The sequence below is a fragment of the Stegostoma tigrinum genome, chromosome 35 (assembly GCF_030684315.1).
Source record: "Stegostoma tigrinum isolate sSteTig4 chromosome 35, sSteTig4.hap1, whole genome shotgun sequence".
Taxonomy (NCBI): Eukaryota; Metazoa; Chordata; class Chondrichthyes; order Orectolobiformes; family Stegostomatidae; genus Stegostoma; species Stegostoma tigrinum.
The window spans coordinates 16,672,403-16,699,754 of NC_081388.1; the positions used below are offsets into that span (position 1 = coordinate 16,672,403).

At 44.1% G+C, this 27,352-nt stretch overlaps 1 protein-coding gene across 2 annotated transcripts; it reads right to left on the minus strand.

Moving 5' to 3' along the window:
- Positions 1–1,035: 1,035 nt before the first annotated feature.
- LOC125447540 (glutaryl-CoA dehydrogenase, mitochondrial-like) lies at positions 1,036–27,352 on the minus strand. 2 transcript variants are annotated; one of them, XM_059639865.1, is made up of 11 exons: positions 26,965–27,352; positions 21,218–21,256; positions 19,514–19,657; positions 17,858–17,920; positions 17,540–17,710; positions 17,305–17,434; positions 10,564–10,780; positions 8,606–8,709; positions 6,688–6,813; positions 6,406–6,566; positions 1,036–3,831 (listed from the first exon to the last, which is right to left on the minus strand). In XM_059639865.1, exons 1-11 carry the CDS (start codon positions 27,062–27,064, stop codon positions 3,758–3,760), a joined length of 1,329 nt encoding a protein of 442 aa, XP_059495848.1. In that variant the 5' UTR covers positions 27,065–27,352; the 3' UTR covers positions 1,036–3,757. The 2 variants fall into 2 exon arrangements, with proteins under 2 accessions (XP_059495848.1, XP_059495849.1); XM_059639866.1 differs by having other exon boundaries at positions 27,250–27,324.

The following is a 27,352-nucleotide window of genomic DNA, read 5'->3' on the forward strand; positions in this document are numbered from 1 at the left end:
ACCCAGCAGTGGAATTGAACCTGGGTCCCTGGTGCTATGAGGCAGCAGTGCTAACCAATGAGCCACCATGCTGCCCTGCTCTCTGCAATCCTAGTAGAGATATGCAGCACGGAAATAGACTCTTCAATCCTGAACCAGGGGTCACAGCCTAGAGATATGGGGTGGGCCATTTAGAACGGAGATGAGGAGACATTGTCTGTACTTGAGTGGAATTCTCTGCCACAAAGCAATTGAAGCCAAAACATTGGATATTTTCAAAGGAGCTGGATATAGTGCTTAGTATAGTTCTTAGGCTAAAGGCATCAAAGGCTCAGGACAAAACCAGGAGCAAAGTAGGATGATCAGCCACAAATATGTTGAATGGCAGAGCAGACTTACTTCATGAGTTGTAAAGCACTTTGGAATGTCCTAAAGCCAAGGAACTAGTGCTACTTTTTTTTTTAAAAAAAGCATATGAAGACATTCGATTCATGAGTGGTTTGCTTCCTATCTTCTATAATCAGAATTTCAATATTATTATTCCTACGGCTAAGTGCATCACTAAACAAATAATCCCAGTACTAACTAAGCAGATACAAAACAATTTAAAAGCACAAGAATAATCCAAGGACCTTGTGGGTATATGTTACTGAAATCATATACTGAAAATAACAAGGCTGCAAGTGATCTTATCAGACGGATGACCATCCTCTTTGAGGTGCATGCTTATATTGCTGCTAAATATTTTGCCTTTTCTCTCCCGCCTCCTCATCCTCCGTGCCGTGCCCCGCCCCACCCCCCCCAAAAAAAAGTCAGATTTGTATTTAAATCAGAAGAGTCATCACAGTGGGTCTTTCAGTGAACAAAGTGATTTTTTTTTAGTGGTTGTACAAAATAGAATGATAAGAGGCCATGGCAGTTCAGGATTTTTCCTCACTTCAGACAGAATCTGAATGAAAACTACTGTTAGCTAAACTGGTGCCTGAGAGATGTAGAGAACTTACTGCATGCCCAGTACATTTATCTCTCTGGGGAAAAGTATCACACACTCAGCTATACAGGCTAAAACAAATCCATTTATTTGCAGTCGCAGTGACATAAAAGTCAATAGTGTGTAATATTTAGAAAATAAACAATTAACCTGCAGTGATTAGAATCTCTTCTTTCACATACTGATTAATTTCAGCAGGACGTTTGAATAGTGGTCTCTTGTGGCGCTGTAATGTCCAAGTTGTTGCAGATGGGAGGCTGATCTTCATTGAGTTCACACATCAGCAGTCAGAATCAGAAGAATCTCCAGGTTTGTACTCCTAGGAACTTTCACCCACTTGTCCTCCCATTCCCCTGGCCTATAGGAACAGCACCATCCCTAGCCACATGTCCACGTGAATGTCTGATCTCTGCTGCTTATTCATGGGCTAGATACCCAACTTCAAATTACACCCATTGCTTGTGAACAAAAGGAAAAGTACTGAAGTTGGTTATTCTAGGAGCAAAAATGACTGGGACATTAGGGACAAAAGAATTATGTTCAAGTCCTAGCAACAAAATGAACAACCATGTCTACAAAGAGAACCATGACTTTTCAGTTCTGCAGATCTCAGAAGTTGTTAAGAATTGGAGCTTCCCTTTTTTGGGGCTGGGGAGAAACAAAAAAACTGAACTCAATTGAAGTAACCCAGGGCTCAGCAGTAGACAGTGGCTTATTGAATACATTCTGAAATGTTCATACGTTACAAGGTTTACAGAAGGGACATTTGCTTTAGAAACACCTGCAAACTGCATATTTATTGTTAGGTTCTTATTTTTTTGAAGTGCCAACATTGACAAGTTTTCAAAGGAGATGGTGATACAGCACCATTTACCATCACATTGTCATACATGTCGGGTAGGGCTGAACATCAACATAGTCAACTTTTGTTCTTAGTGGGAGATGGAGTAGGAATTGCCAAAAAGGAGAAGCATCTCAGTTCCATAAGAAGGGACCAAAAAAAGAAACCCTCAAGCTTCTATACCCCTGACAATTTCAGGTTTCCACCATATCTGGCAGTTGAATGTAAAGAAAACTTTGCACAAGTTGGTCAGAGTGTCAGTGAGAAGGGATTAGTTGGTTTTGTACACTGATCTCAAAGTGTCAATCCTCAAAACAGGTACAGATCTTGTCAGCTAGTAATCATTTCAGGCAAACTTTTTCAAAAAAAAAAGTGTTTCTCATGTCAAAAATATTTTCCTTCCTTTTGATCATCTGAAATCCTCAGTTCCTGCTTGAAATGTCTACTGCTCTCTTACTCTTGCAGTAGAGACACTCCACTCAAAGCCACAGAGTTAACAATCAAATAACTCCGGCGTCTCTGTGGAATTTAACCAGTTCAACCCAATGTTAAAGAACTTCTAGTCACATATCTACTCTTGTATTTTGAGCCAGTCTAGTTCAAAATAACCATCTGAGCTCTGAAGACCAAACTAGATCTTTTATCAAGAAATGCTTCTAATTTATATGAGAGAATTTTGTAATTTTTAAACTGGGTTGCACAATTTTTGGGTTTGATTTTCTTTCTTCCTCACACACTCAAACCATTAGTGACAAATAAGATGACGGATTCCATATGTAGGGAATCTAGGTTCATTAGAGGAGGACAAAATGCAGAGGGAAAGGCTGAGAGTCCTCGTCTTTCCCATTCGACATGGAAAGTAACATAATTACAAATAATAGAAGCATTAAAAAAAACTTACCCTGTCATCTTATAAATATGTGCATTGTTAGGGGGTGTTAGGCCAGGGTAAGCAGCAAATTGTCAACATAATTTAAAGTGTGTGATTAATGGCATTCTGTTTATGTAGTTTTTTTAAAAAAAAATCCAAGGCACAGATGAATGAATTAACATTTCAGCATTTGTCTAATGTAGTGTTAATCCTTTCTCAGATCACTCAAATTCAGATACAGAGGCGTTGGATTTTCTGCACAAGTGAAGTGAACTTAAAACATGTTAATGGTTTCGAATAAGAGGTCTGACTCCATGCTGAAGTGAAGAATAAGGCAAAAAAGGAAAAAAAAACCTTTAAAAAACTCCAATAGAAAATATAAGATTTGTTGAAGGTTGTCCATTTAAATTTTTTTAGGGCAAACCTAAAGTGCTGAATTATCAATTCAAAAGCAGAACTAAAGAACAAAATTGTTTCAAATTATATCCTCTCTTGCTCCAAGTGCTTAAAGTTAAAATCGGGAGGATATAAAGTTTAGGGAGAGAATGATTAGTGAAATTAGCTATGAATTGCTGTAGCAAAGAACAAATACAAACTATGAACTTTATAGTTACCTTCTGAATGTTATTCTTTGATCCTAGATCCTTGTGTGTTTGTGCTCCCCTGTTAGATCTTACAAGTTTACATTTTTAAAAAAATGTATTTAATTAGGAAAAGAACGGGGGAAGTTCGTGTTATTTTTCTTCTTCAATGTTATGATCTGGAATGCACTCAATGGTGGTGAAACAGAATCTGTAATGTCCAAAAGGTACTTGGATAACACTCGAAAGGGAGAAAATTAAGAGTTTTGGGGAAAGAGCACAGTGCAGGATTAATCAAATAGATCTATCGAAAATCAGGCAGCCAAATGTTTACCCTCTGTGCTAGGATTCTACAATTAGGACAAGAAGGATTTTTTTTCCGAAGAGGCCAAGTGATTCAAAACAGCAGACATACCATGTGCTGACGTAGAATTTGGTTGAAAACAGACTAACCAAAAAGTGCTGATTTTCAGAAATCATGTAGCCAAATAAGACTATTTCTGTACGGTGAAAGATTGCAGACCTGTGATGGCTTTGCCAAGAATTAGGGCATGGATATCGTGAGTACCTGAGGGAAAAAAATAACAAAGCAGCAAATATTAGGCTTAATGACCTATCAGAAATATTCACAACAATGCCCAACCTTTATAATAAAGATATTGTCCTCAATGACCATTGGACTTAGCATTGAACATACTAAATCAGAGAGTGTGCCGGAATGAGCAGTGCTAGAGAGTTCACAGAAGTAAGTGGATGTGTATCACATGTGGGACACCACTCCCATATAAGCTTCACTGATGATAATTCCTCCCCCCGCACCCCCCCCGATCACATTCCAAAATTACTTCTATTGTGGTTATTAAGGGGTCTTGGTAATGTCATAGACAGAACAAAGCCTCAAAATTGATCTGAAGTAAAGGCAAGAGAGCAGTTTCCCCAACTTTACAGAAACGGCTACGTGCAGACAAAACCTCATTCACTGTAAAATACTCAGGGATTTCCCGTGGTCATGAAAGGCTTGTCTGTTTCTTTTTCACATTTTTTTTAAAAAAAAAGGAGCTTCTTTTCTGGTAGAAAGACCCCAGAGGAATAAGACAGCCCAGAATCGGGAAATGGTGAAGCTATTGGCTTCAATGGAGAGAGTAGAGATGCAAGTTCAAAGTGTAAATTTAGAAGTGTTAATAAAGAGTTGCCCTTTACAGAAACATTTATAAATGGATTGAGTTCTTCCTTTGTAATGCTCACATGATATCACTAAGTCTTATGCAGGAGCTTACATATAGGAGCCGAGTGAGGCTGTGGAGCTGCCCAGCAATTTGCAATTAGAAACAAAAACATGACAAATATCTGTCACACGACACTCGTGGCATGCAGTCACATGTGCATCTGTAGACTTACAGCATCGGATATATGAAAGGCATTCCATTCGGAATGGCCGAGGTCACCCGTGAAAATTCACCATATGTCCAGACAACAACACAAGATATCCACTCATTAGGGGCAAAAATGGAGTTGAAGAGTGTTGGTGTCTGACCCAGCTATTGTAAGTTCGGTCAACATTGTAGTCCATCATTTCTGTGGGCCTGTATGCTACACTGCATTGGATCATTTACTAAATTGAGCTCATTGTGCTAGAAAATTCATCCACTTAGCAAGGCTAAATGGGTAAATCTGTCTCAAGATTGCTCAGGCCCATGCACTGCAATGAGGCAGGAACAGAATAAAAACTCCTGTGCTACAGAAGTGAATCATCATTTTCCTCTTTCTGGAGACCTCAAAGAAAAGCCAAGTTGGCCGAGTAGGGACAAAAGAAATAATCCTACTCCAGTTCAATTAAGGTATTTAACAGTGAGTAGATTAAAAATTGTTACCACTCAGTGTTAAATTTTCACTGCCCTTGGTGATTTTCTATTGACAATTATAGCACATGCACAAATTCCTCAAGATATCACAGCATGCCAAGTCAAGTATTTCATGAGGAGATCAGCACTATGCCTGAAAGCTCCAGCAAACTGAGTGGGAACAGCATAGAAAGAGGTAAAAGCAGAAGGCTATTCAGCCCCTTGAGCCTGTTCCTCTGTTCAAGTTATATCTTGCCCAGTGTCCCAACTCCATTTACCCTACATTGGTCCTGTAACTCAATTAACTAAAACATTTATTGATCTTAGTTTTGACATTTTCTGATGACTTCAAGCATCGAAGCATTTTGGGCAGAGCTTCTCGTTACCCTTTTCTTGAGAAACTCCCCCCCCCCCCCCCCCACTGCTGAATGGTCTGATTTTTTTTTAAAAAAGGAAAGCTAGACCCCTTTGTTTGAAAATGCTACAACCAGTGCTAATTGAGTGTGTGTATATGTGCAGGCCCCAACTGTGATTACAGGACCTGACACGGAACAGAAAAAGGTGAGGGAGCATAGATTAAAAATCTTAGAAGTTCTCGTGGCATTATAGATTCAATTCCCTGCAGTGTGGAAACAGGCCCTTCGGCCCAACAAGTCCACGCTGCCCCTTGGACCATCCCACCCAGACCCATCCTCCATAACCCACACATCCCTGAACACTACGGGCAATTTAGTGTGGCCAATCCACCTAGCCTGCACATCTTTGGACTGTGGGAGGAAACCGGAGCACCCGGAGGAAACCCACGCAGACACAGGGAGAATGTGCAAACTCCACACAGACAGTCGCCCGAGGCTGGAATTGAACCTGGGTCCCTGGCGCTGTGAGGCTGCAGTGCTAACCACTGAGCCACCGTGCTGCCTCCGTACACCGTATTGTCCTCTGGGCCAAAAGGTTGAGTTTGAGTCTTATCTGGCTCAGAGGCGTGCTACATGGTCTCCAAACTAGTTGATTAAAAAGAATTACTTTCTACTTGGGAGAGACCAGTCTAACAAAACAAAAAAAAGGAACATGGTCAGCACTTAAGCTGCATGGTATATTGTGAACAAGGGGATATGGAAGACGGGAAGATTCTCCTTATCTTGCCAGATGTTTCCAAATTAATATCAGTTTCCCACCAAGTGAATCAGTTTCTTTTGGTCCAAACCTATCAAATCCTTTCACCATCTGAACCAAAGTGTGGTGGGGAAGAAAACTTGGGAAGTTCCCCAAAAGAACTTTGCCTGGATCGTAAGTTTCTTTACCTTCGTAAGTGTTTACAGATTCCAGATTCATGACGTGGCGAATGACATGGTATTCATCACAAATCCCATTTCCACCCAGTATGTCACGTGCTTGCCTGGCAATATCCAGAGCTTTCCCGCAGGAATTTCGCTTCAACATGGAGATCATTTCAGGAGCAGCCCTACAATGAAGATACATGTTTAAAATGAAATAATGAATAAACATGACCTCTAACATCTTGGAGTGGATCCAGCTCTTGGTTAACTCAGTTACAGAGTTAGGGAGTTATAATTAATACGCACTTGTCTTCCTCCTTTAATCGACCCAGTTGGATGCAGGCATGAAGACCCAGTGTGATCTCAGTCAACATGTCTGCCATTTTCTTCTGGATGAGTTGGTTTCTAGCGATGGGAACTCCAAACTGAATCCTGCAACAAGATTGGAGGTCAAAGTTTGGTGGCGATAGAGAATAAGCAAAGAGGGAAATCCTGTTCTCTTGAATGGAGAAGAGAGAATAATATACTCTGGGCAGATTAATTATTTTTTCTCCCATTTGAGATGTTTATTTTCCCCCAATTACTTTCTAGTTTCAAAACATTTCTACTTTCCTGTTAATCTCTGGAATTCTTGCATCAGTTGAATTTAGGAATGTATTCCACAGGATTGGTCAACTTTGGCTTTGCACCCACTTTCTTTGAACCTGGGTAGACGTGGTGTTTCCCAAACAGGATGAGTGAAACACTCTTTATTAAGCAGAAGCCCTTGCTGCAGACCTGACCAAAGTAAAACACACACCCAGGTAAGGGGGTTGGGAGATGGCACAGTTGCTGTTCCCTGGAAGGTGGCTGCAGGATGTCTGCAAGGACAGGCAGAGGTCTCCAAGAACAAGGAATATTAACTCATTAACTTGGCAGTCACCACGCTGTACAAACAGTTAACTTAAAGTATTCTAGGCTCCATCAATGGCTAATTATACAGCATAATCTTGGCACAACGATGGAAGTAGACACCAGACTGATGAGTGCCTGCCTTTGGTTTTACCCTTTTATAAAAAAAAAAGGGCAAATAGGCGAGTCATTTAGACTAGGAAAAGACCAACCTGATCTGTGCAGTTAGGCAATTCTAGACCAGGTAGTTTTCTTTTTTAAAAAAAAAAGTATTCTTCATTCCTGGGATGTGGGTGTCACTAGACTTTATTGCCCTGGGAAATCTGGTGGTGAACTGCAGCAGTCCTTTGCATGTAGGGACACCCACGGTGCTGTTAGGGAGCTCCCAGGTTTTTGATCCAGTGACCGTGAGGATCGATCGATATAATTCCAAGTCAGTGCAGCGAGTGGCTTGGAGGGGAACTTGCAGGTGGTTTCTGCTGTTTTTGTCCTTCCTGGTGGAAGGAGTCAGGGGTTACAGGGGCCCCAGAATGCCTTTTGGAGAAATTTGGTATTCCCAGTCACTACTGCGCTATTGATACTGGTTTAGGCCAGAATTGGAATAAGCAGTGATGACCACTGGGACTAGCCCATTCCATCAAGGCTCACATAGGATTGCTATTTGCTTACTGATGCCTGTGGAAACTAATGCATTTGGGGAGAAGCCAAATCAAAGGCTTGTCCTGCTATCAATTGATATTAATAGAGGTTTGATTTATAAGGAGAGGCTGGAACTTCTTTCACTGGAGCATAGGAGGTTGCGGGGGTGACCTTATAGAGGATTATAAAAATCATGAGGGGTATAGATAAGGTGAATAGCGGGTGTCTTTTCCTGGTGCGGTATGGATTTCAAGACTAGAGGGACGTAGTTTTAGGGTGAGAGGAGAAAGATTTTAAAAAGTCATCAGGGGCATTTTTTAAAAACACAAAGTGTGATGTGTGTCTGGCAATGAACTTCCAGAGGAAATGGTGAATACAGGTACAGTTACAACCTTTAAAAGACATTTAGAGAAGTACAATAAGCAATGTTTGGAGGGATACGGGCCAAGTGCAGGCAGGTGGGATTAGTTTAGTTTGGGATTATGGTCTGTATGGAATGGTTGGACCAGAGGGTCTGTTTCTGTGCTGTGTGACTGTCAAACTCTGGGCATAGCCACCCTTGAACAAACTTTTCAGAGCTTCCCCCAGTGCCCTCTCCCTAAGCATCTGCACCAAATGGGTGGTACAATTTAATAAAACCCACTTTAAAGCAAGCTACTGCAACCTATTGTAGTCATCACATTCCTGTCATTACCTGTCCAATGCATACTGCCTGGCTGTTTCCAAACAAAACTCTGCAGCTCCCAGGGCTCCCCAAGCAATTCCATACCGAGCATTGTTCAAACACCCAAAAGGACCCTGGGTTAGCAGAAAGAGCAAAAGATTATGAATCTACAAATCACGTTCAACAATCACACCATATCTTGGGATACACAACAAAAATGGAGTACACACAGGGAGAAGTTACATGACCCATATCTCAGAATAGGGACATGAGTTAATGTTCTAGATATTTACTTACACTTAGAGATAAAAAAAAAGAATGTGCTTTCATGTAAATCTTTGCACAATCTCAGGAAATCCCAGAGCAAAGGACCTTCTGAAGCTTGCTGACTGATAATGTGTAAACTGCCCGTGCATTTCCTAATCACAGAAGTTTGATCATCAACCATTTTATTTTGGTGGCAAATAAGGGTAAATATTGGTCAGGACACTGGGGTGGAAAACTTTATTTCTTTGAAATTGCACCATGTATTTATTTTTAAACATCCTTTTTGTGGGAGCATACAAGGACCTGGGATTACTCAGAGGATGTACCTCCAGTGAGATTCGAGAAGGTTTGTTGATGTTGAATTTGAATTTGTTCCCATTTCAGAGCCCATTGTTACAAGCAAAAACCCACTTGTTTCGTTTCCTACGTGTCTACAGGGACTTTTGCTGTTGTTAGGTTTTGAGAGACTGGCACCATACTCACCATATTAGCAACAGTGACATTCTCTGACTGACTAATGCCAATGTCCAGACTTTAGATCCCATGAGGGATTCCTTTTCAATTGAGTCCATTTTCACAAAAACACAAATTTGACTTTTAATGGATCAGACGCACCAATGGCAGCTTTCAAGAAAGTGGTTCGGTCTCAGCTGGATGGGAACTATGCAGGTAATTGAAGCTCTTTACAACATTGGCTGATTATAACACAAATGTACCGCTAATGAGCTTTTGCTAATTCTGACAGGAATAAAATCTCTCTCTTTTAAAATAAACACAGAAATCAGGAGCAGAAGTAGGCCATTCAGCCCTTCAAATCTGCACCACCATTTAATATGATCATAGCTGATCAGCAGACTCAGTATCCTGCATTTTCCCCTCATACCCTTTGATCCCTTTAGCCCTAAGAACCACATCCAACTCCTTCCTGAAAATATTCAGTGTTTTGGCCACTTTTTGTGGAAGAGAATTTCACAGGCTTCGCCTCCAGGTGAAGACATTTCTCCTTGCCTCTGTCCGAAACGGTCTAGCCCACATCCTTAGACTGTGAGAAGTTTGCTGAAAACCTGCCCTGCCCAGGACCATAAGAAACTACAGAAGGTGGTGTGTGCAGCCCAGACCATCACAGGAGCTGACCTTTCATCCATGGACTTCATTTACACTTCTCATTGCTGCAGAAAGGCTGCCAACATCAAAGTCCCTTCCCACCCCAGAAAATACTCTCTTCCAACTTCTTCTGTCCGACTGAAGATACAGAAGCTTGAACATACATACAACAGGTTCAAGAACAGTTTCTTCCCTGCTGTTATCAGGCTGGTGAATGGAAATCTCTAGTTTCAACTGTAATGTTGACCTTGCTTTTGTGCACGTCCTGTGCAGCCGTAATCTTGTGTGCCTCGCTCTGTCTGAACATCCTATGATTTGTATGACCTGCCTGTACTGCTGGTAGAACAAAGCTTTTCACTGCACTTAGGTACATGTGACTACAATAAATCAAATCAAATTAAATCAGGATGTTGAGTACATGAACATGCCCGGTTTTAAGAGGACACAGCAGAAGAACATATACTAGCATCATTTGATCACACCCCTCTCTCTCAAGCCACGTTTTGCTACATCCCACCAATTCTTTGTAAAGTCTACTGGAAGTTTATGCAGGGACAAAACCCAGTTTTTGTTTTCTCTTTAAAAAAAAAATGGCTGTGCCAATGGTACGAACTTACCGAGAGGCCCACCGCACCTGGCAGCAGATTTTCCGCTGGCACCTCCACATCCTCCATCAGAATCATCCCAGTCAAAGACGCTCGCAGTGAGAACTTCCCTTCGATCTTTGGCGTTGTCAAGCCCCTCATCCCATTCTCAAGAATAAATCCTCGCACCTTCCCATCATCACACTTGGCCCAGACCACACAGATATCAGCCATCGGCGAGTTAGTAATCCTAGTCAGAAAACCAGATTCATATTATTCAAACAGATGGAATTTATACAGCAACATTTCAAGGGGAGATCTCTCTGCCTCTCCCTCAAGTGCCTCAGAGCGCAAATTAGTCACATGTCATAATCCTGAGGCTTTGATTGCCAGTCAATGCCACTACAATCTCAGCCAGGGCAGACTTTAGAGCTATAATTTGCCTCAGTGATCAAGAGCAAGGGGCAGTGTGAGAAAAGCCTACATTTCGGGTCCCTAATCACTGGTGTTGCTGGGTATGAATATATCTTAATGGCTTAGACTCTCAACAAGCAATACATTGAGAAGTTTCAGTTGTATAGTGTCTGTCACCACTCTGGGGGCATCCCAAAGCACTTACTTTTCAACTAAGTACTTGTCAACTGTAGGAACAATCACAACATAGGAAATGCTACAGTCAACTTGAACTCAGCAAGCTATCATCAACAACAATGTCATAAAACGGCCAGGTAACCAGCATTTTACGTGATGTTGGTTGAGGACAAGTATTGGCCAGGAGAATTTATGTGCTGTTTCTAAAACAGTGCTGTGAAATCTTCATTGATGAGCCAAGGCGGCAGATGATGGCATTGGGGAGGTGATGAGCTAGTGGTATTGTCACTGGGCTGTTAATCCTGAGACCTGGGTAATGTTGTGGGGAAAACAACAAATGCAGTAACTCTCAGTGGGTCAGGCAGCACCCATAGAGAAAGAACAAGCTATTGTTGGGAGTCTAGACGACTGTTCATCAGACCTGGTTTGAATCCCACCGTGGGAGATGGTGGAATTTGAATTCAGTAAAAAAATATGGAATTGGCTATTGTCAATTGTCAGGGAAAATCCGTCTGGTTCACTAATGCCCCTTAGGGAAGGAAACTCCAATCCTTACCTGGTCTGGCCTACATGTGACTCCGGACACCACTGCAATGTGGTTGATTCTTAACTACAATTACAGATTGGCATTAAGTAGTGGTCTAGTCAGTGTCGCCCACATCCTGTGACTGATTGAAAGATTAAATTTTAAAAATAATCAATTAAGGTTCATTTGGAAGAGTGGCACCTTTGACTGTACTGGAATCCCTCAATACCGCACAGGACATGCCAGTCAACAAACTGAGCCATTGAGCAAGAAAGCAACACCCATCCCCAAATTACAAGTGATCTCATGCCTCCCAGAGCTTCCAATTTGGTTAAAAATAAAATCTTAAAATAAATACCACAAATACTGGAAATCATTTTTTAAAAATCGCTAGGAAACACAAATCTGGTGGCATCTGTGGAGACAGAAACAGATTCAACTTTGAGTTCAATAGGAACTTTACAGATCAAAAATAAAAGGAAATCCTATTCCACTCAAAATGCAAACTCGGTTCTTCTGTCCAGAGGCCACCAGACCTACTGAGTATTCCCAAAATTTTTTTAAAAGATTTGAAACAAAAACGACAATTACACTGTTTGCCAGATCAGTTATACACTGCTTCCACATTACCAATTTTCAGTCAGAATTTTGCAAGGCTCAACATGGGCAGGCAGGAATACGGTACCACCATAATTAAAGACAGTTCCTTTCCACCGCACCCTTTCCTTACCAATTTTAAAAGTGCCACCATCCAGTAGCGACCCCAAGTGATCATGAACGTTGGGAAAACAAACGTTGTCACTTGCTGCGATCAAAAGAATCACAGCCACTTCATCCTGTGTCATCACCTAACATTGAGGTCACCTTGTGGTTCAGGAGGTCATACACCCCCCCCCCCCCAGCCCCCCCAAATCTCTGAGCCACAAACTCCAGGTTCAAGTCTCTCTCCAGGACTGTAAAGTCATTAAGCACGCAGATTCTTCAGTTCGACCAGTCCATACCGACCATAATCCCAAACTAAACTAGTCCCACCTGCCTGCTCCCGGCTCATATCCCTCCAAACATTTCCTATTCATGTACTTATCCAAAAGTCTTTTAAATGTTGTAATTGTACCCACATCTACCACTTCTTCAAAGTTTGTTCCACATGCAAAACACCATCTGTGTAAAAAAAACTTAAGTCTTCCTTAAATCTCTCTCCTCTCACATTAAAAATGTGCCCTTTACTCTTGAAATCCCCCATCCTAGGGAGAAGACACTATTAATTCTATTTATATTCCTTGACTTTATTAACCTTTCAACCTCCTACACTTCAGTGAAAAGCCCCAGCCTAACTCAAACCTTCAATACCTGGCAATATCCTGGTAAGTCTCTTCTGAACCCTCTCCAGCGTAATATCCTTTCTATAACTGAGTAATCAGAACTGGACAAAGTGTTCCAGAAGAGGCCTCACCATTGTCCTGTACAGCCTCAATATGACTTCCCAACTCCTATACTCAAAGAGAATCATGAGGGGTATGGATGGGGTAAACAGATAGGGGCTTTTCCCTGAGGTGGGTGGGTGGGCTAGAGGGCGTAGGTTTAAGGAGACAGAAAAGATTTAAAAAAGCACCCAAGGAGCAACGTTTTCATGCAGAGGGTGGTGCATGTATGGAACAAGCAGCCAGAGGAATTGGTGGAGGCTGGTAGAATGAAAACATTTAAAGAGCTGTCTGCGTGGGTATAATGAATAGGAAAGATTTAGAGGGATGTGGTCAGCATGGACAAGTTGGACTGAAGGGCACACTGGATCATGTACTCTACAGTACAGGGACTGTGCAGCTCTATGACTAAGTAATGAAGGCAAGTGTGCCAAATGCCTTTTCAGCCTAAAATTGTATCAGAGATAATGGGAACTGCAGATCCTGGAGAATCCAAGATAACAAAACGTGAGGCTGGATGAACATCATCTGATGAAGGGTCTAGGCCCGAAACGTCAGCTTTTGTGCTCCTGAGATGCTGCTTGGCCTGCTGTGTTCATCCAGCCTCACATTTTGTTGCCTTTTCAGCCTCTTGTCTATATTGGTGGTCATGGAAGGAGTGTTCAACCTGCAGTTCAAATGCATTGATAAATCAACCTACTACATCCTTGTGACAGTGCCCCAATGTGTGTGCATGCAGACAGTTTCTACTGGAGTTTAGTTACCTTTCCATTTTCTAACAAAGCCAACACCCAAGGCCAGATAAACGCAATATTAAAGCCTGGGATTTAGCAGATCTTTGTGAATAACAAAGGATGGGTCAGAACACAAATGAAGACTATTGTTCCTGTAAGCCATTGTATAGGAGAAAGTACACAGATTTCATCACATGCAGAGAGAGGATTTGATCTACAAGAGCACACCGGATCATGTACTCTACAGTACAGGGGTAGATCACCCCTCTCACCCACTCCAACCTCTCCCCCGCAGAACGGGCAGCCCTCCGCTCCAACCCCAACCTCACCATCAAACCCGCAGACAAGGGTGGCGCAGTGGTAGTATGGCGCACTGACCTCTACATCGCCGAGGCCAGACGCCAACTCTCCGACACCACCTCCTACCGCCCCCTCGATCATGACCCCACACCCGAGCACCAAACCATCATCTCCAACACCATTCACGACCTCATCACCTCAGGGGATCTCCCACCCACAGCCTCCAACCTCATTGTTCCCCAACCCCGCACGGCCCGTTTCTATCTCCTTCCCAAAATCCACAAACCTGCCTGCCCTGGTTGACCCATCGTCTCAGCCTGCTCCTGCCCCACCGAACTCATCTCCACCTATCTGGACTCCATTTTCTCCCCTTTGGTCCAGGAACTCCCCACCTACGTCCGTGACACCACCCACACCCTCCACCTCCTCCAGGACTTCCAATTCCCTGGCCCCCAACACCTCATCTTCACCATGGACGTCCAGTCCCTATACACCTGCATTCCGCATGCAGACGGCCTCAAGGCCCTCCGCTTCTTCCTGTCCCGCAGGCCCGACCAGTCCCTCTCCACTGACACCCTCATCCGCCTAGCTGAACTCGTCCTCACCCTCAACAACTTCTCTTTCGACTCCTCCCACTTCCTACAGACTAAGGGGGTGGCCATGGGCACCCGCATGGGCCCCAGCTATGCCTGCCTCTTTGTAGGTTACGTGGAACAGTCCCTCTTCCGCACCTACACAGGCCCCAAACCCCACCTCTTCCTCCGGTACATTGACGACTGTATCGGCGCTGCCTCTTGCTCCCCAGAGGAGCTTGAACAGTTCATCCACTTCACCAACAGCTTCCACCCCAACCTTCAGTTCACCTGGGCCATCTCCAGCACATCCCTCACCTTCCTGGACCTCTCAGCCTCCATCTCAGGCAACCAGCTTGTAACTGATGTCCATTTCAAGCCCACCAACTCCCACAGCTACCTAGAATACACCTCCTCCCACCCACCCTCCTGCAAAAATTCCATCCCCTATTCCCAATTCCTCCACCTCCGCCGCATCTGCTCCCACAATAAGACATTCCACTCCCGCACATCCCAGACGTCCAAGTTCTTCAAGGACCGCAAATTTCCCCCCACAGTGATCGAGAACGCCCTTGACCGCGCCTCCCGTGTTTCCCGCAACACATCCCTCACACCCTGCCCCCGCCACAACCGCCCAAAGAGGATCCCCCTCGTTCTCACACACCACCCTACCAACCTCCGGATACAACGCATTAGCCTCCGACACTTCCGCCATTTACAATCCGACCCCACCACCCAAGACATTTTTCCATCCCCACCCCTGTCTGCTTTCTGGAGAGACCACTCTCTCCGTGACTCCCTTGTTCGCTCCACACTGCCCTCCAACCCCACCACACCGGGCACCTTCCCCTGCAACCGCAGGAAATGCTACACTTGCCCCCACACCTCCTCCCTCACCCCTATCCCAGGCCCCAAGATGACATTCCACATTAAGCAGAGGTTCACCTGCACATCTGCCAATGTGGTATACTGCATCCACTGTACCCGGTGTGGCTTCCTCTACATTGGGGAAACCAAGTGGAGGCTTGGAGACCGCTTTGCAGAATACCTCCGCTCAGTTCGCAACAAACAACTGCACCTTCCAGTCGCAAACCATTTCCACTCCCCCTCCCATTCTTTAGAATGACATGTCCATCATGGGCCTCCTGCAGTGCCACAATGATGCCACCCGAAGGTTGCAGGAACAGCAACTCATATTCCGCCTGGGAACCCTGCAGCCTAATGGTATCAATGTGGACTTCACCAGTTTCAAAATCTCCCCTTCCCCAACTGCATCCCTAAACCAGCCCAGTTCGTCCCCTCCCCCTACTGCACCACACAACCAGCCCAGCTCTTCCCCCCCCCCCACCCACTGCATCCCAAAACCAGTCCAACCTGTCTCTGCCTCCCTAACCGGTTCTTCCTCTCACCCATCCCTTCCTCCCACCCCAAGCCGCACCCCCATCTACCTACTAACCTCATCCCACCTCCTTGACCTGTCCGTCTTCCCTGGACTGACCTATCCCCTCCCCACCTATCTTCTTTACTCTCCATCTTCGGTCCGCCTCCCCCTCTCCCTATTTATTCCAGTTCCCTCTCCCCATCCCCCTCTCTGATGAAGGGTCTAGGCCTGAAACGTCAGCTTTTGTGCTCCTGAGATGCTGCTTGGCCTGCTGTGTTCATCCAGCCTCACATTTTATTATCTTGGAATTCTCCAGCATCTGCAGTTCCCATTATCTCAGATCACAATTGAAATGTGTCTACAAACATGTAATTTTGAAAGACCAAGTTTGAGCTTTGGTCAAACTGGTTTCAGTATCTACTGTTGCATTTAGGCTGAAGGATAAAGTTAAAATTGGCCTGACTGGATCTATTACACAATAAGAGTTTAAATTTTATCTGATCCAATGCTTGACAGCATCATGCAGCACAGAGGGGGTGAAGGCTATTCAGTCCACTGTGCCCATGTTAGCTCTTTGGTAATTCTTCTCAAATAATCCGATTCCCCTGAAATTCCTTTTCTATTTCAAGTATTTGTACAATTCCCTTCGGAAAGTTATTCCTGAATTTGCTCTCAACTCTCCTTTGGGCACAGACAGCTTGGTGCCATCTCTGCCAGTTATGTCTGCGTTACCAACTCTCCCTGACTGACCCCCATCTATTCTGTTGACCATCTTCATGTTTTGAAGACCTGTGAAAATTTAATCTCTGCTTTCTCTGCTCCAGTGAGAGCAAACAGAGTTGCTCCATTCTGTCTGTTGACGTGCAATCCCTGGTCCTGTTCTAATCAGTCAATCTCTCTTCTCCCTCTCCAAGGCCTGGCCATCTTTGCTCAAGTATGGCATTTAGAACTGAACAGAGTAGTACACTTTGGGACTAAGCAGTCTTAAAAGGTTACTATAACATACTTGCTGAATAGTTACACTAAGGATTAGCGATCGGCTAGCTCAGTCAGCTGGACAACTGGAATGAAATGAACCAGTGGCTGACTGAGGTTACCATTGAAAGTCCTGTTGTGCCAACCTTGCCCGAGATATAGTGACCCTCAAGTCAAACACACCACCCATCATTTCTTTCTCTAATGAGACAGCAGCCCTATACTCCTCTGCGACAACGGTGACTTTACCTAAGCGTTTCCCTTGTGCACGTACCAGGTCTTTGATCCATTTAGTGTGTAAGTGTCACTGCTTTTGTTGTATCTTGCCTTGGTCTCCATGCTTGAAGGGTCACTTCCATGGTTTGGCTCTGTTAGACCAAAGCAGCCCAACAATTCTCCTTTGGCTGCGAGAATATGAGGGTTGGGAGAAACACAAGACAGCTCTTCAATCATCTTGCAGAAAGTTACAACAAAGCTACTGAATAGAGGAGACAGACTTCGTCACACACCTAGTTTTGGGAGGTACTTTAGTTTCTGTGATTCTGTGCCATAGGCCGCGATTGGATGCATTACCAGAGAGGACTGGACACTCATTACTGACCGATAGCTGCTATCCACCCGCTCCACTTCCCGTGCAATCAGTCCATAGGATACGTATGAGGTACCGGCACACCCATAACCTGGAAACATAGAATCTCCGATATTTAAATGTCCAGCACTCTTACTGAAGGACCTAAATCCTAGCAGGTCAAACTGCTTTCAAATAAACAGCTCGATAATCTTTACAATGACTTAAACTACATTTCCAGAACTGAAGGATCTATTACCTTTAATGGTCGATCCCAATACACCCAGATCTCCCATTTCCGATAGGATTTCACGATGAAACACTGGATAGAATGAAAGAACTGTGTCAAAACTAGATCATAAGACAAGAGAATCTCATTTGGATACAAGCTAAACTACAACACGAGACTAACGACAAAGTATCTTTTATCTGATAGCCTCGTGCTCAACCTAAATGAGCAAGGACATGACCTGATTCAATCGGAGTCTGTGCTGAGTTGGCTGATTTCAGTGAGTCGTACAATTAGCCTCAGCTTCCTTAACATGGGCTTCAGTAATTGAAAGAAGAATTGTCCCGCCTTTCCAAAATTCCAACCAGTAAGTCAGAATGAGGTTCTTGAGCTGGTTGGTTGTCATGCAATAACCAGCAAGCTAGGCAAACAAGCCAACAACCTCATCCACACACCATGCTACAGATCTTCACAGCAACTCAGAGTATTACATATCCATCCAATTAAATTCCCTTCACCCAGCAACTCTCGTGCTTGCTGGATTGGGAATCAAAGTTTTGGCTTTGCAGTTTCTACCTTCGCATCTAAATCCAGTTATGGTCTCACGACTCCCTCTCTGCAATCTCCCCGCAACCACAGAGTCTGAGTTCCTCAAAATTCTGTGCCATGCACCCCCAATTTACTGTGTTCTACCAAAAGAGGCCATTGCTTCATCTGCCTGAACTGGGCCCTATGCGCTGGAATTCTCTCCATCTCATCCTTCTGAAAACAAACCTCTAATTTGGGCAATAGCATTGGTATCTTCTTGAAGCAATTTTTGTCTGCTTAAGTTCCTACAGAAAGCTTTGGTTATGTTTTACTTCAGTAAAAAGAAAGCATTGTTTAAAGTGCAAAAGGTGAATTGTACAACATGTCTCAGTGTGTAGCATCCCTGTATGAATCAGAAGCTGAGAGCTCAAGTCCCACTCCAGGGCTTGTTAGCTAAGGAAGGTACAATCATACGCTGTCAAACAGGTAGAGTACCAATCCATAACTCCTTCCAACATATGTCAGCACCAGGCAGTGAGAACAGAAGACAGTCCTGGTCAGTTATTAGGTGGAAGGAAATTGGAACCTCTACCATCACAATCCATAATTCCAGGCTAAAACATGCACCACATGATTGCTCAGACTCCTTGCTGGGAGAGATTTACTCAGTTGGACAGATCGGTGCCAACGGCATAGGGTTCAATCCCTGGTCTGGCTAAGGTGGATTTGGTACCTGCCTTCAAGGCCAAAACTCTAAATATTTTCAACAAGGAGCTAGCCATACTCCTTCGGGCTAAAGGGACCAAACAGTATTGGGCAGGGGGCGGGGGGGAATGAAGGAACAGCCTATGAAGTTAGAAGATCAGCCACAATCATGTTGAACGGTGGAGCAAGCTCAAAGGGCTAATTGGCCTACTCCTGCTCCTATTTTCTTTATGGCTGTGTTTCCTTCCTGCGTCTGTCGTGAAGGTTATGGGTTGGACTGGTTTTCGAGTAGAGAACAGCGATAGAACTGAGCTGCTGAGGATCTGGGAGTGGGATTGTTAAGCTTCAAGCTTCTACAACTGGACCAGACGAGAGGGAATGCTTTGGGGGCTCATGACACCAAAGCAAGAATTGAGTTCAAATAAATCCGTGCCTTCAGGTTAAACACCACACCTTCATTTCGGTTTGCCAGAAGAATCCTTGGCATCAGCTTTGATTGGCAATACTGGCGGAAAGTGTCTCGAATGAGAATTTCTTCCTCAGTCAGCCGGCTTTCCAGATTCAGAGGATCACGCCAGTCAAACTGGATCTTAGGCACTGAAAAAAAGAAGGCAATTTTATAAAAAAGAAACTCCCAAACAAACCTTGTGTCTTGGATTGACATTAACACAGGGGTTAATTACTCATCTGTATAGATAATAAAATGTGAGGCTGGATGAACACAGCAGGCCAAGCAGCATCTCAGGAGCACAAAAGCTGACGTTTCGGGCCTAGACCCTTCATCAGAGAGGGGGATGGGGGGAGGGAACTGGAATAAATAGGGAGAGAGGGGGAGGCGGACCGAAGATGGAGAGTAAAGAAGATAGGTGGAGAGAGTGTAGGTGGGGAGGTAGGGAGGGGATAGGTCAGTTCAGGGAAGACGGACAGGTCAAGGAGGTGGGATGAGGTTAGTAGGTAGCTGGGGGTGCGAGGAAGGGATGGGTGAGAGGAAGAACCGGTTAGGGAGGCAGAGACAGGTTGGACTGGTTTTGGGATGCAGTGGGTGGGGGGGGGGAAGAGCTGGGCTGGTTGTGTGGTGCAGTGGGGGGAGGGGATGAACTGGGCTGGTTTAGGGATGCAGTAGGGGAAGGGGAGATTTTGAAACTGGTGAAGTCCTCATTGATACCATATGGCTGCAGGGTTCCCAGGCGGAATATGAGTTGCTGTTCCTGCAACCTTCGGGTGGCATCATTGTGGCACTGCAGGAGGCCCATGATGGACATGTCATCAAGAGAATGGGAGGGGGAGTGGAAATGGTTTGCGACTGGGAGGTGCAGTTGTTTGTTGCGAACTGCGGGGAGGTGTTCTGCAAAGCGGTCCCCAAGCCTCCGCTTGGTTTCCCCAATGTCGAGGAAGCCGCACCGGGTACAGTGGATGCAGTATACCACATTGGCAGATGTGCAGGTGAACCTCTGCTTAATGTGGAATGTCATCTTGGGGCCTGGGATGGGGGTGAGGGAGGTGGTGTGGGGACAAGTGTAGCATTTCCTGCAGTTGCAGGGGAAGGTGCCGGGTGTGGTGGGGTTGGAGGGCAGTGTGGAGCGACCAAGGGAGTCACGGAGAGAGTGGTCTCTCTGGAAAGCAGACAGGGGAGGGGATGGAAAAATGTCTTGGGTGGTGGGGTCGGATTGTAAATGGCGGAAGTGTCGGAGGATAATGCGTTGTATCCGGAGGTTGGTAGGGTGGTGTGTGAGAACGAGGGGGATCCTCTTGGGGCGGTTGTGGCGGGGGCGGGGTGTGAGGGATGTGTCGCGGGAAATGCGGGAGACACGGTCAAGGGCGTTCTCGATCACCGTGGGGTAAAGTTGCGGTCCTTAAAGAACTTGGACATCTGGGATGTGCGGGAGTGGAATGTCTTATCGTGGGAGCAGATGCGGCGGAGGCGGAGGAATTGGGAATGGGGATGGAATTTTTGCAGGAGGGTGTCTGTATTGCTATTTTTACAACCCTGGTTAACTATCATCGGTGTTTTCTTAGTTGTCCTTAACCCATTAAGCTACTGCTCAAAAAGTTAATTGGGAGCACACACCACTCCTGTGAATAGAATGCAGAAAAAAAAATTAAAATGTAAAGTGCACAAAGGAACATCGGTGCAATGAAATGCAAATCTCAACTTACTTTTGGCAATTTTCTGCTCTTCCAGCTTTTCATCTTTCTCTATAAAGTGGGAGAAAAGGATAATTTCAGTCAAGTTCGGAATGGTTGTGGGTTACTGTACAGGTACGAATTCTTAACCTTTGTACCAGCTATATAATTGACAAAGCTTCCTGGTAAAAATAAACTTTATGTTTAAGCAATGGTGGTATAAACAAGGGCGATCTGCACCCTCTATCCTTTGACTCCCTTTGGGAAGTTAGGCATTTTGCAGAATCTACCCAGAAATTAAATATGGCAGTATGCTAGAAATGGCATTTATTTGTTCATTGGGTGTGGGCATCAGTGGCTCGGCCAACATTTATTACCTCTCCGTAATTCCCTTCTGGAAGGTGTTGGTGAGCTGCCTTCTTGAACCACTGGGTTTAGATAGACCCAGTGCTCGAAGGGAGGGAATTTCAGAATTTTCACCAACTAAAATCTGAGAATCCAGAAGAATCTAACTGCAGGTACTCATGCCATTTCCACGTATGGAAAATCCCAATCTGTTCCCTCAGCTAAATACATCTCATGTCTAATCTCACTCATTGTATCTTTCAGTATTAAGGAAGCCAATGAGAAAAGGTCCATCGACTATGCTCCAAAGAAATCATGCACAGTTTACATTGATTGGGTCTTCCCCAATATAGTTACTGGATAAAACAGAACTGAATCTTCTAAGGAAGGAAGAACTTCAAATCCTCCTGCTGTTGAAGCCATTAGGCAAAAAAGTCAAAAGATATCACAATCTCTTCCTGAACAGTTACAGTTCACAACTGACAATTCCACAGGCCTCAGTACCAGAAGTACACTGTGCTTCTTGTTACATGACTACAGCTTAAATTGCAGTTTACCCTGTCAATGCTTGCAGCTTTCGAGAGGCAGAGTACTTAGTGCAGTTTTAAAGACCAAAAGATAAATCTCAAAATCAGAACAGCACCAGCCTCAACATCTAGTATTCAAAACCAAGTGTCCTTAATATGTCCAATGGTGTTTGTAAAACCCTGTGGACACAGGAAGCCACCAAGTACATTTCCCATGGAAAATTTGGGAAGGGGAGAGAGAGTGAAACTGAATAAAATTGAATTTTGTGAGCATCTCAGGAATTGGACTCTCTTTGATCTGGCAATTAGAGTCAGCTGCAAGTAAAGGCTTGAATTAATAATGCAGTATAGGTAACCTGATCCCCATATCATTTAGAGACATGAAGAACAGTTTACGAGATTTCAAAAGAGTTATCAAATCCGATGAATGCACCAGACTTCTATGGCTCTGGGGGTTTGCTGGTGATGGCACTGAGTGAATAAGCAATATCCAACTCAAATATGATTGTGAAGATTATGCGTAGTAAAGATCACCTCTCATATTACAGTTGATCTTTCTCCGCACCTTCTCTAACTGCAACACTATATTCTGCATTCTGTTCTATTACCCTGATGTACTTTTATAAGTTATGAGTTGCCTAGAAAGCATGCAAAACAATACTTTTTTACTGCACCTCGGTACATAGGACAATAATACATCAATTGGTAGGTGTATAAAATTATAAGGGGCATAGACAGGGTAAAGAGTTTCTGACTGTCCACCTTACGATAGAGGGATCAATGAACAAAGGTAAGGGATAGTAAGGAACAGTTTTTCACCCAAAGGGTGGTGGGAATCTTGAACTCACTGCCTGTCAGGGTAGTTGAGGCAGAAATTCTCATAACATTGAAGAAACATTTAGATGTGTTTTTGTGATGCCAATTCTATGGACCAAACACTGAAAAAATGTGAATAGAACAGGTGGTCGCTTATGACCAGTGTGGACATGATGGGCCGCAGGGCTTTTTTCTGTGCTGCTGAGCTATTCCTGTCAAAGTGGTGAAACTTTGTAATCTCCATGCCCTACAAGTACAAATCTACAGGCCAAAGTAAGTTTCAATAAACATTTTAAACTGTTGGATTACTCATTCACAAAATGGAATTTACTGTAAACTGACCAGGTGACTGAACAGCAAGAAAAAGTCAAAATAGAATTGGTGATTTTTTTTATTGTATCACAGGAAATGATACTGCAGTATCCCTGCCCAGAGTCACTTTTAACTGGTTGATTTACAGACACATTGTCTATTTAACTGGCACTTAGAAATTCTTCCTTACTGGTACAACTGGCTGATGCTCATAGATTAGATATTGGCCTTTCATCGTCGGCCTGGATTCAAGCCCAAACAAGACCACTGGAATAGAAATCTTTTTTATCTGTTAGCCCCATGCAAACTAAGTCTGGGCAACCTTAATCCAATAACGGCACAAAATTGGCTAAGTCAAAATGGCCCATGACACCGGCTATGTGGAATTTAGAAAAATAACACTGCTGTAGAACAAGAGAGTGTTACAGTGCAGGGTAACTAACTCGATCCATCATATTTGTGCTTGTATCTGTTTTCACGTGAACCACCGAGCCGAATCACGTTTGCTCAAAAAACAAAAAGCTGCATATTCTCCTGTTACAAGCTACTTAATGTCCTTGGAACAGCTTGTGGAATGCTGTTTCAATAACAGTTTGTGGCTGCAAATTCCTCATTTTAACCACTTTAAAGAAACTTTTCAACTTCCTCTTTCCTAATGTCCTTTCTTCCTACTGTTTGCTTTCAGTTAGGTGAGACAACAGTTTCTTTTCAATTACAGAGCCATAAGACAACAAGACGCAAGACCAGAAGTAGGCCATTCCGCCCATCTAGTCTGCTATGCCATTTAATAGACTTTGTCACAGATGTACAGCATGGAAACAAACCCTTTGGTCCAACTCGTCCATGCTGACCAGGTACCCGAAATTAATCTAGTCTCATTTGCCAGCATGTGGCCGTATCCCTCGGACCTTTTCCTATTCATATACCTATCCAGATGCCTTTTAATTGTACCAGCCTCCACCACTTCCTCTGACAGCTCATTCTATACACACACCATCCTCTGCAAGAAAACGTTGCCCCTTAGGTCCCTTCCAAATCTTTCCCCTCTCACCTTAAACTCTGCCCTCTTGTTATGGGCTCCCCTAGCCTGGGGAAAAGGCCTTGCCCATTCACCCTCTCCATAACTCTCATGACTTTATCAATTTCTAAAAGTCACCCCGAGCCTCTGACGCTCTGGGACAATACCCCCAGCCTATTCAGCCTCTCCTTGCAGCTCCAACCCTCCAACCCAAGCAACATCCTTGTAAATCTTTCCAAAACCCTTTCTAGTTTAACAACATCTTTAAACTTGAAGACCTCTATCTGGTTACTTTGTTAGTTTTGAATTTCATTAAATTGTTTCTTTAAAAAAAAGTCCTAACATCTGAAGGGTCACTGGACTCAAAATGTTAACTTTGTGTTCTCACCGCTGTTGAGTTTTGCCAACAATTTTAGTTTCTTTGCCTAACTTCTTACCTCAGGTCCTTCACCTCTGATCACATCTGAGATAATCTACGTAGTAGTTCTTGGTTTTATGTCAACAACAATAGGGTTTCCAAAATTGTCCTCAGGTGGCAGACCCTGCCACTGGTTCTGTGTGACCGCTTTCTTTTAGCTTGTGCTCCATCATACAACACAAAAGATTCTGATTCATTTTTTAAAAGCTTGATTCATCAACTTAGAATCATAGAATTCTATCCATACTGTGTGGAACCAAGCCATTCAGTCCATCAAGTCCACACAGACCCTTCAAAAGAGCATCCCACCTAGCGCCACCCCTCCTACCCAATCCCTGTAACCCTGCATTTCCCATGGCTAACCCACCTAGCCAGCATATCCCTGGACACTATAGTTTATTTAGCACAGCCAATCCACCTAACATGCACATCTTTGGACTGTGGGTGGAAACCCCCGCAGACATGGAGAGAATGTGCAAACTCCACACAAACAGTTGCCTAAGGGTGGAATTGAACCTGGGTCCGTGGCACTGAGCTAACAATGCTAACCACTGGGCCACCCCAAATGCACGTTTAGTAAGACACAACAGAAAGAGGGCTTGACAAGATTGTAGTTAAGATACTGTTTCCTCTCTGAAGAGTCCAGGACAGGGGGAACTTAGTCTCAGGAAAAAGAGATCGACCATTTACAACGGAGTTAAGGATTTTCTTCAGAAGTAAAAGCTTTGAAATTCTCTACCCAGATCTCAGTTGTTAAGTTCAGGATTGGGACAGTTACATTTTTGGACTAAAAAGGAATGAAGAGATCAGTTGGAAATCTGGCATTGAGGACAACAGTCAGCCATAATCTTATTGACTGGCAGAGGAAATTCGAGGGTCTCATGCATGTTGAAAAGCTGCGATAAAGTATCTTTTTTAAGCAATACACACATTTACAATTTTAAAAGGTATACTTCTTGATTCTGAATTCCAAATTAAGTTGTCACCACAATGGAGGTTTCTTCTTATCAGAGAAAGCAGAATGTGGCGGCACAGTTTAGAAAAAAAGGGTCTCCGGTTCAAAGGCAGAGATGGAGATAATTTTATTTCTCTCAGAGGATGGAGTGTATGGGAATCTCTTCCCCAGAGCGGACAAGTTGGGGCCATTGGATATTTTCAAAGGCAGCCAGGACCAGAAGGACACTTGGGCTCCTACATTCTCGAGCTAAACAGCATAGAGTTATCATCATTGCAAGGATGGAGGACATTTGTCCTGTCAAATTGTTTTCTAAACCTCTGCCTGGCTACTTTGCCATTGAAAATAACATCTGCAGTCTGATTTTAATTCAGTGCAGATGGATGGCTCTCACTCCCTCATTTTTTTTAAACCTTTACCGAAAGATACAAAAGAGGGATTGAAGGTTTGCGCAAGTAAGAACAGAAATACCAGCCCCGCTCCTCCTCTTCCAACACCTCTTCTCGAAACGTGCTTGACTTTGAATGTTGCAAATAAAAACTGAAAGAGCTGCAGACGCTGTAAGTCAGGAACAAAAAACAAAAAGTTGCTGGAAAGGCTCAGCAGGTCTGGCAGCATCTGCTGAGGAGAAAACAAGAGTTAACGTTTTCAGTCCGGTGACCCTTCCTCAGAACTTGAATGGTGCAACATCTGAGAGTTTTATTGAATCTTGGCTGACTGTCAAGGTTAACCTCTGATTGGCTTCCTTGCCCATTTCGAAGGCAGCTGGGAGTCAACCACATTAGCTCTGGGTATGGAGTCACTCAGACTAAACTGGGCAAGGATGGCAGATTAAAGTGAATGAGGGATAATGGGAACTGCAGATGCTGGAGACCCCAAGATAAAGTGCGGAGCTTTTCTGATGAAGGGTCTAGGCCTTTTGTGCTCCTAAAATGCTGCTTGGCCTGCTGTGTTTATCCAGGTCCACACTTTGTTATTAAAGTGAATGAGGTTTTAGTTTAAAATGACAGTCCATTGTCACCTTTAGCTTTTAAATTCCAGTTACTATTCATAAGTTAATGCCATCAGCTTTTTTCTTTGGGGGGGGAAAGGAAATGGGGGGGGGGGGAAAGAGAGAAGGGAAGGAAATGGGGGGGAAGAATGGAAGGGGGACGTGTATTGAACCCGGGCCTCTGGATTCCTTGTGTCACGACAAACGCCACCAACCGGCAACGATGTGGATATTTAAACAGAGAAATATGAACCCACTCTTGCCGAGGTCTGAGTACGTTCCACCGTCCCCGACCGCGAAGTTACACAACAATGTCTAAGAATAACCGACCTCACCTCCTTAGCCAGGCAACACGAGCACTATAAATAGGTAAAGGGTGATAGCAAAGGCCCGACTACCTTTGAAGGCTTTCGCCGTCCCCTGTGTCCTCAAGATGCTGACAGTGGCCGTGCGCCTGGCAGTGCCCAAGAAGCTCCGAGCTGCTTGCCTCAGGGCCATACTCGGAACAGGTCAAAGTGGAGTCGGCAGCGCTGTCGTCCAGACTATTTCCACACCCCCACCTTTCTACAGCACCTCTGCAGGCTACAGTCCCCGGAGAAATTACTGGGGGGAAAATACAGTTGTAAAGTGTATACTTTTTAAACCGTGACCAAGCGCCCCCTCGACAGGCAAAAGAGAATCACCTGGAAATTGCGTAACAATCTGAAAGTGTCAGAAAATTCGCTACACCGCATTCCACCAGCGTGAACATCACAATAGGTTGACAGGCAACCCCTGTAACCAATC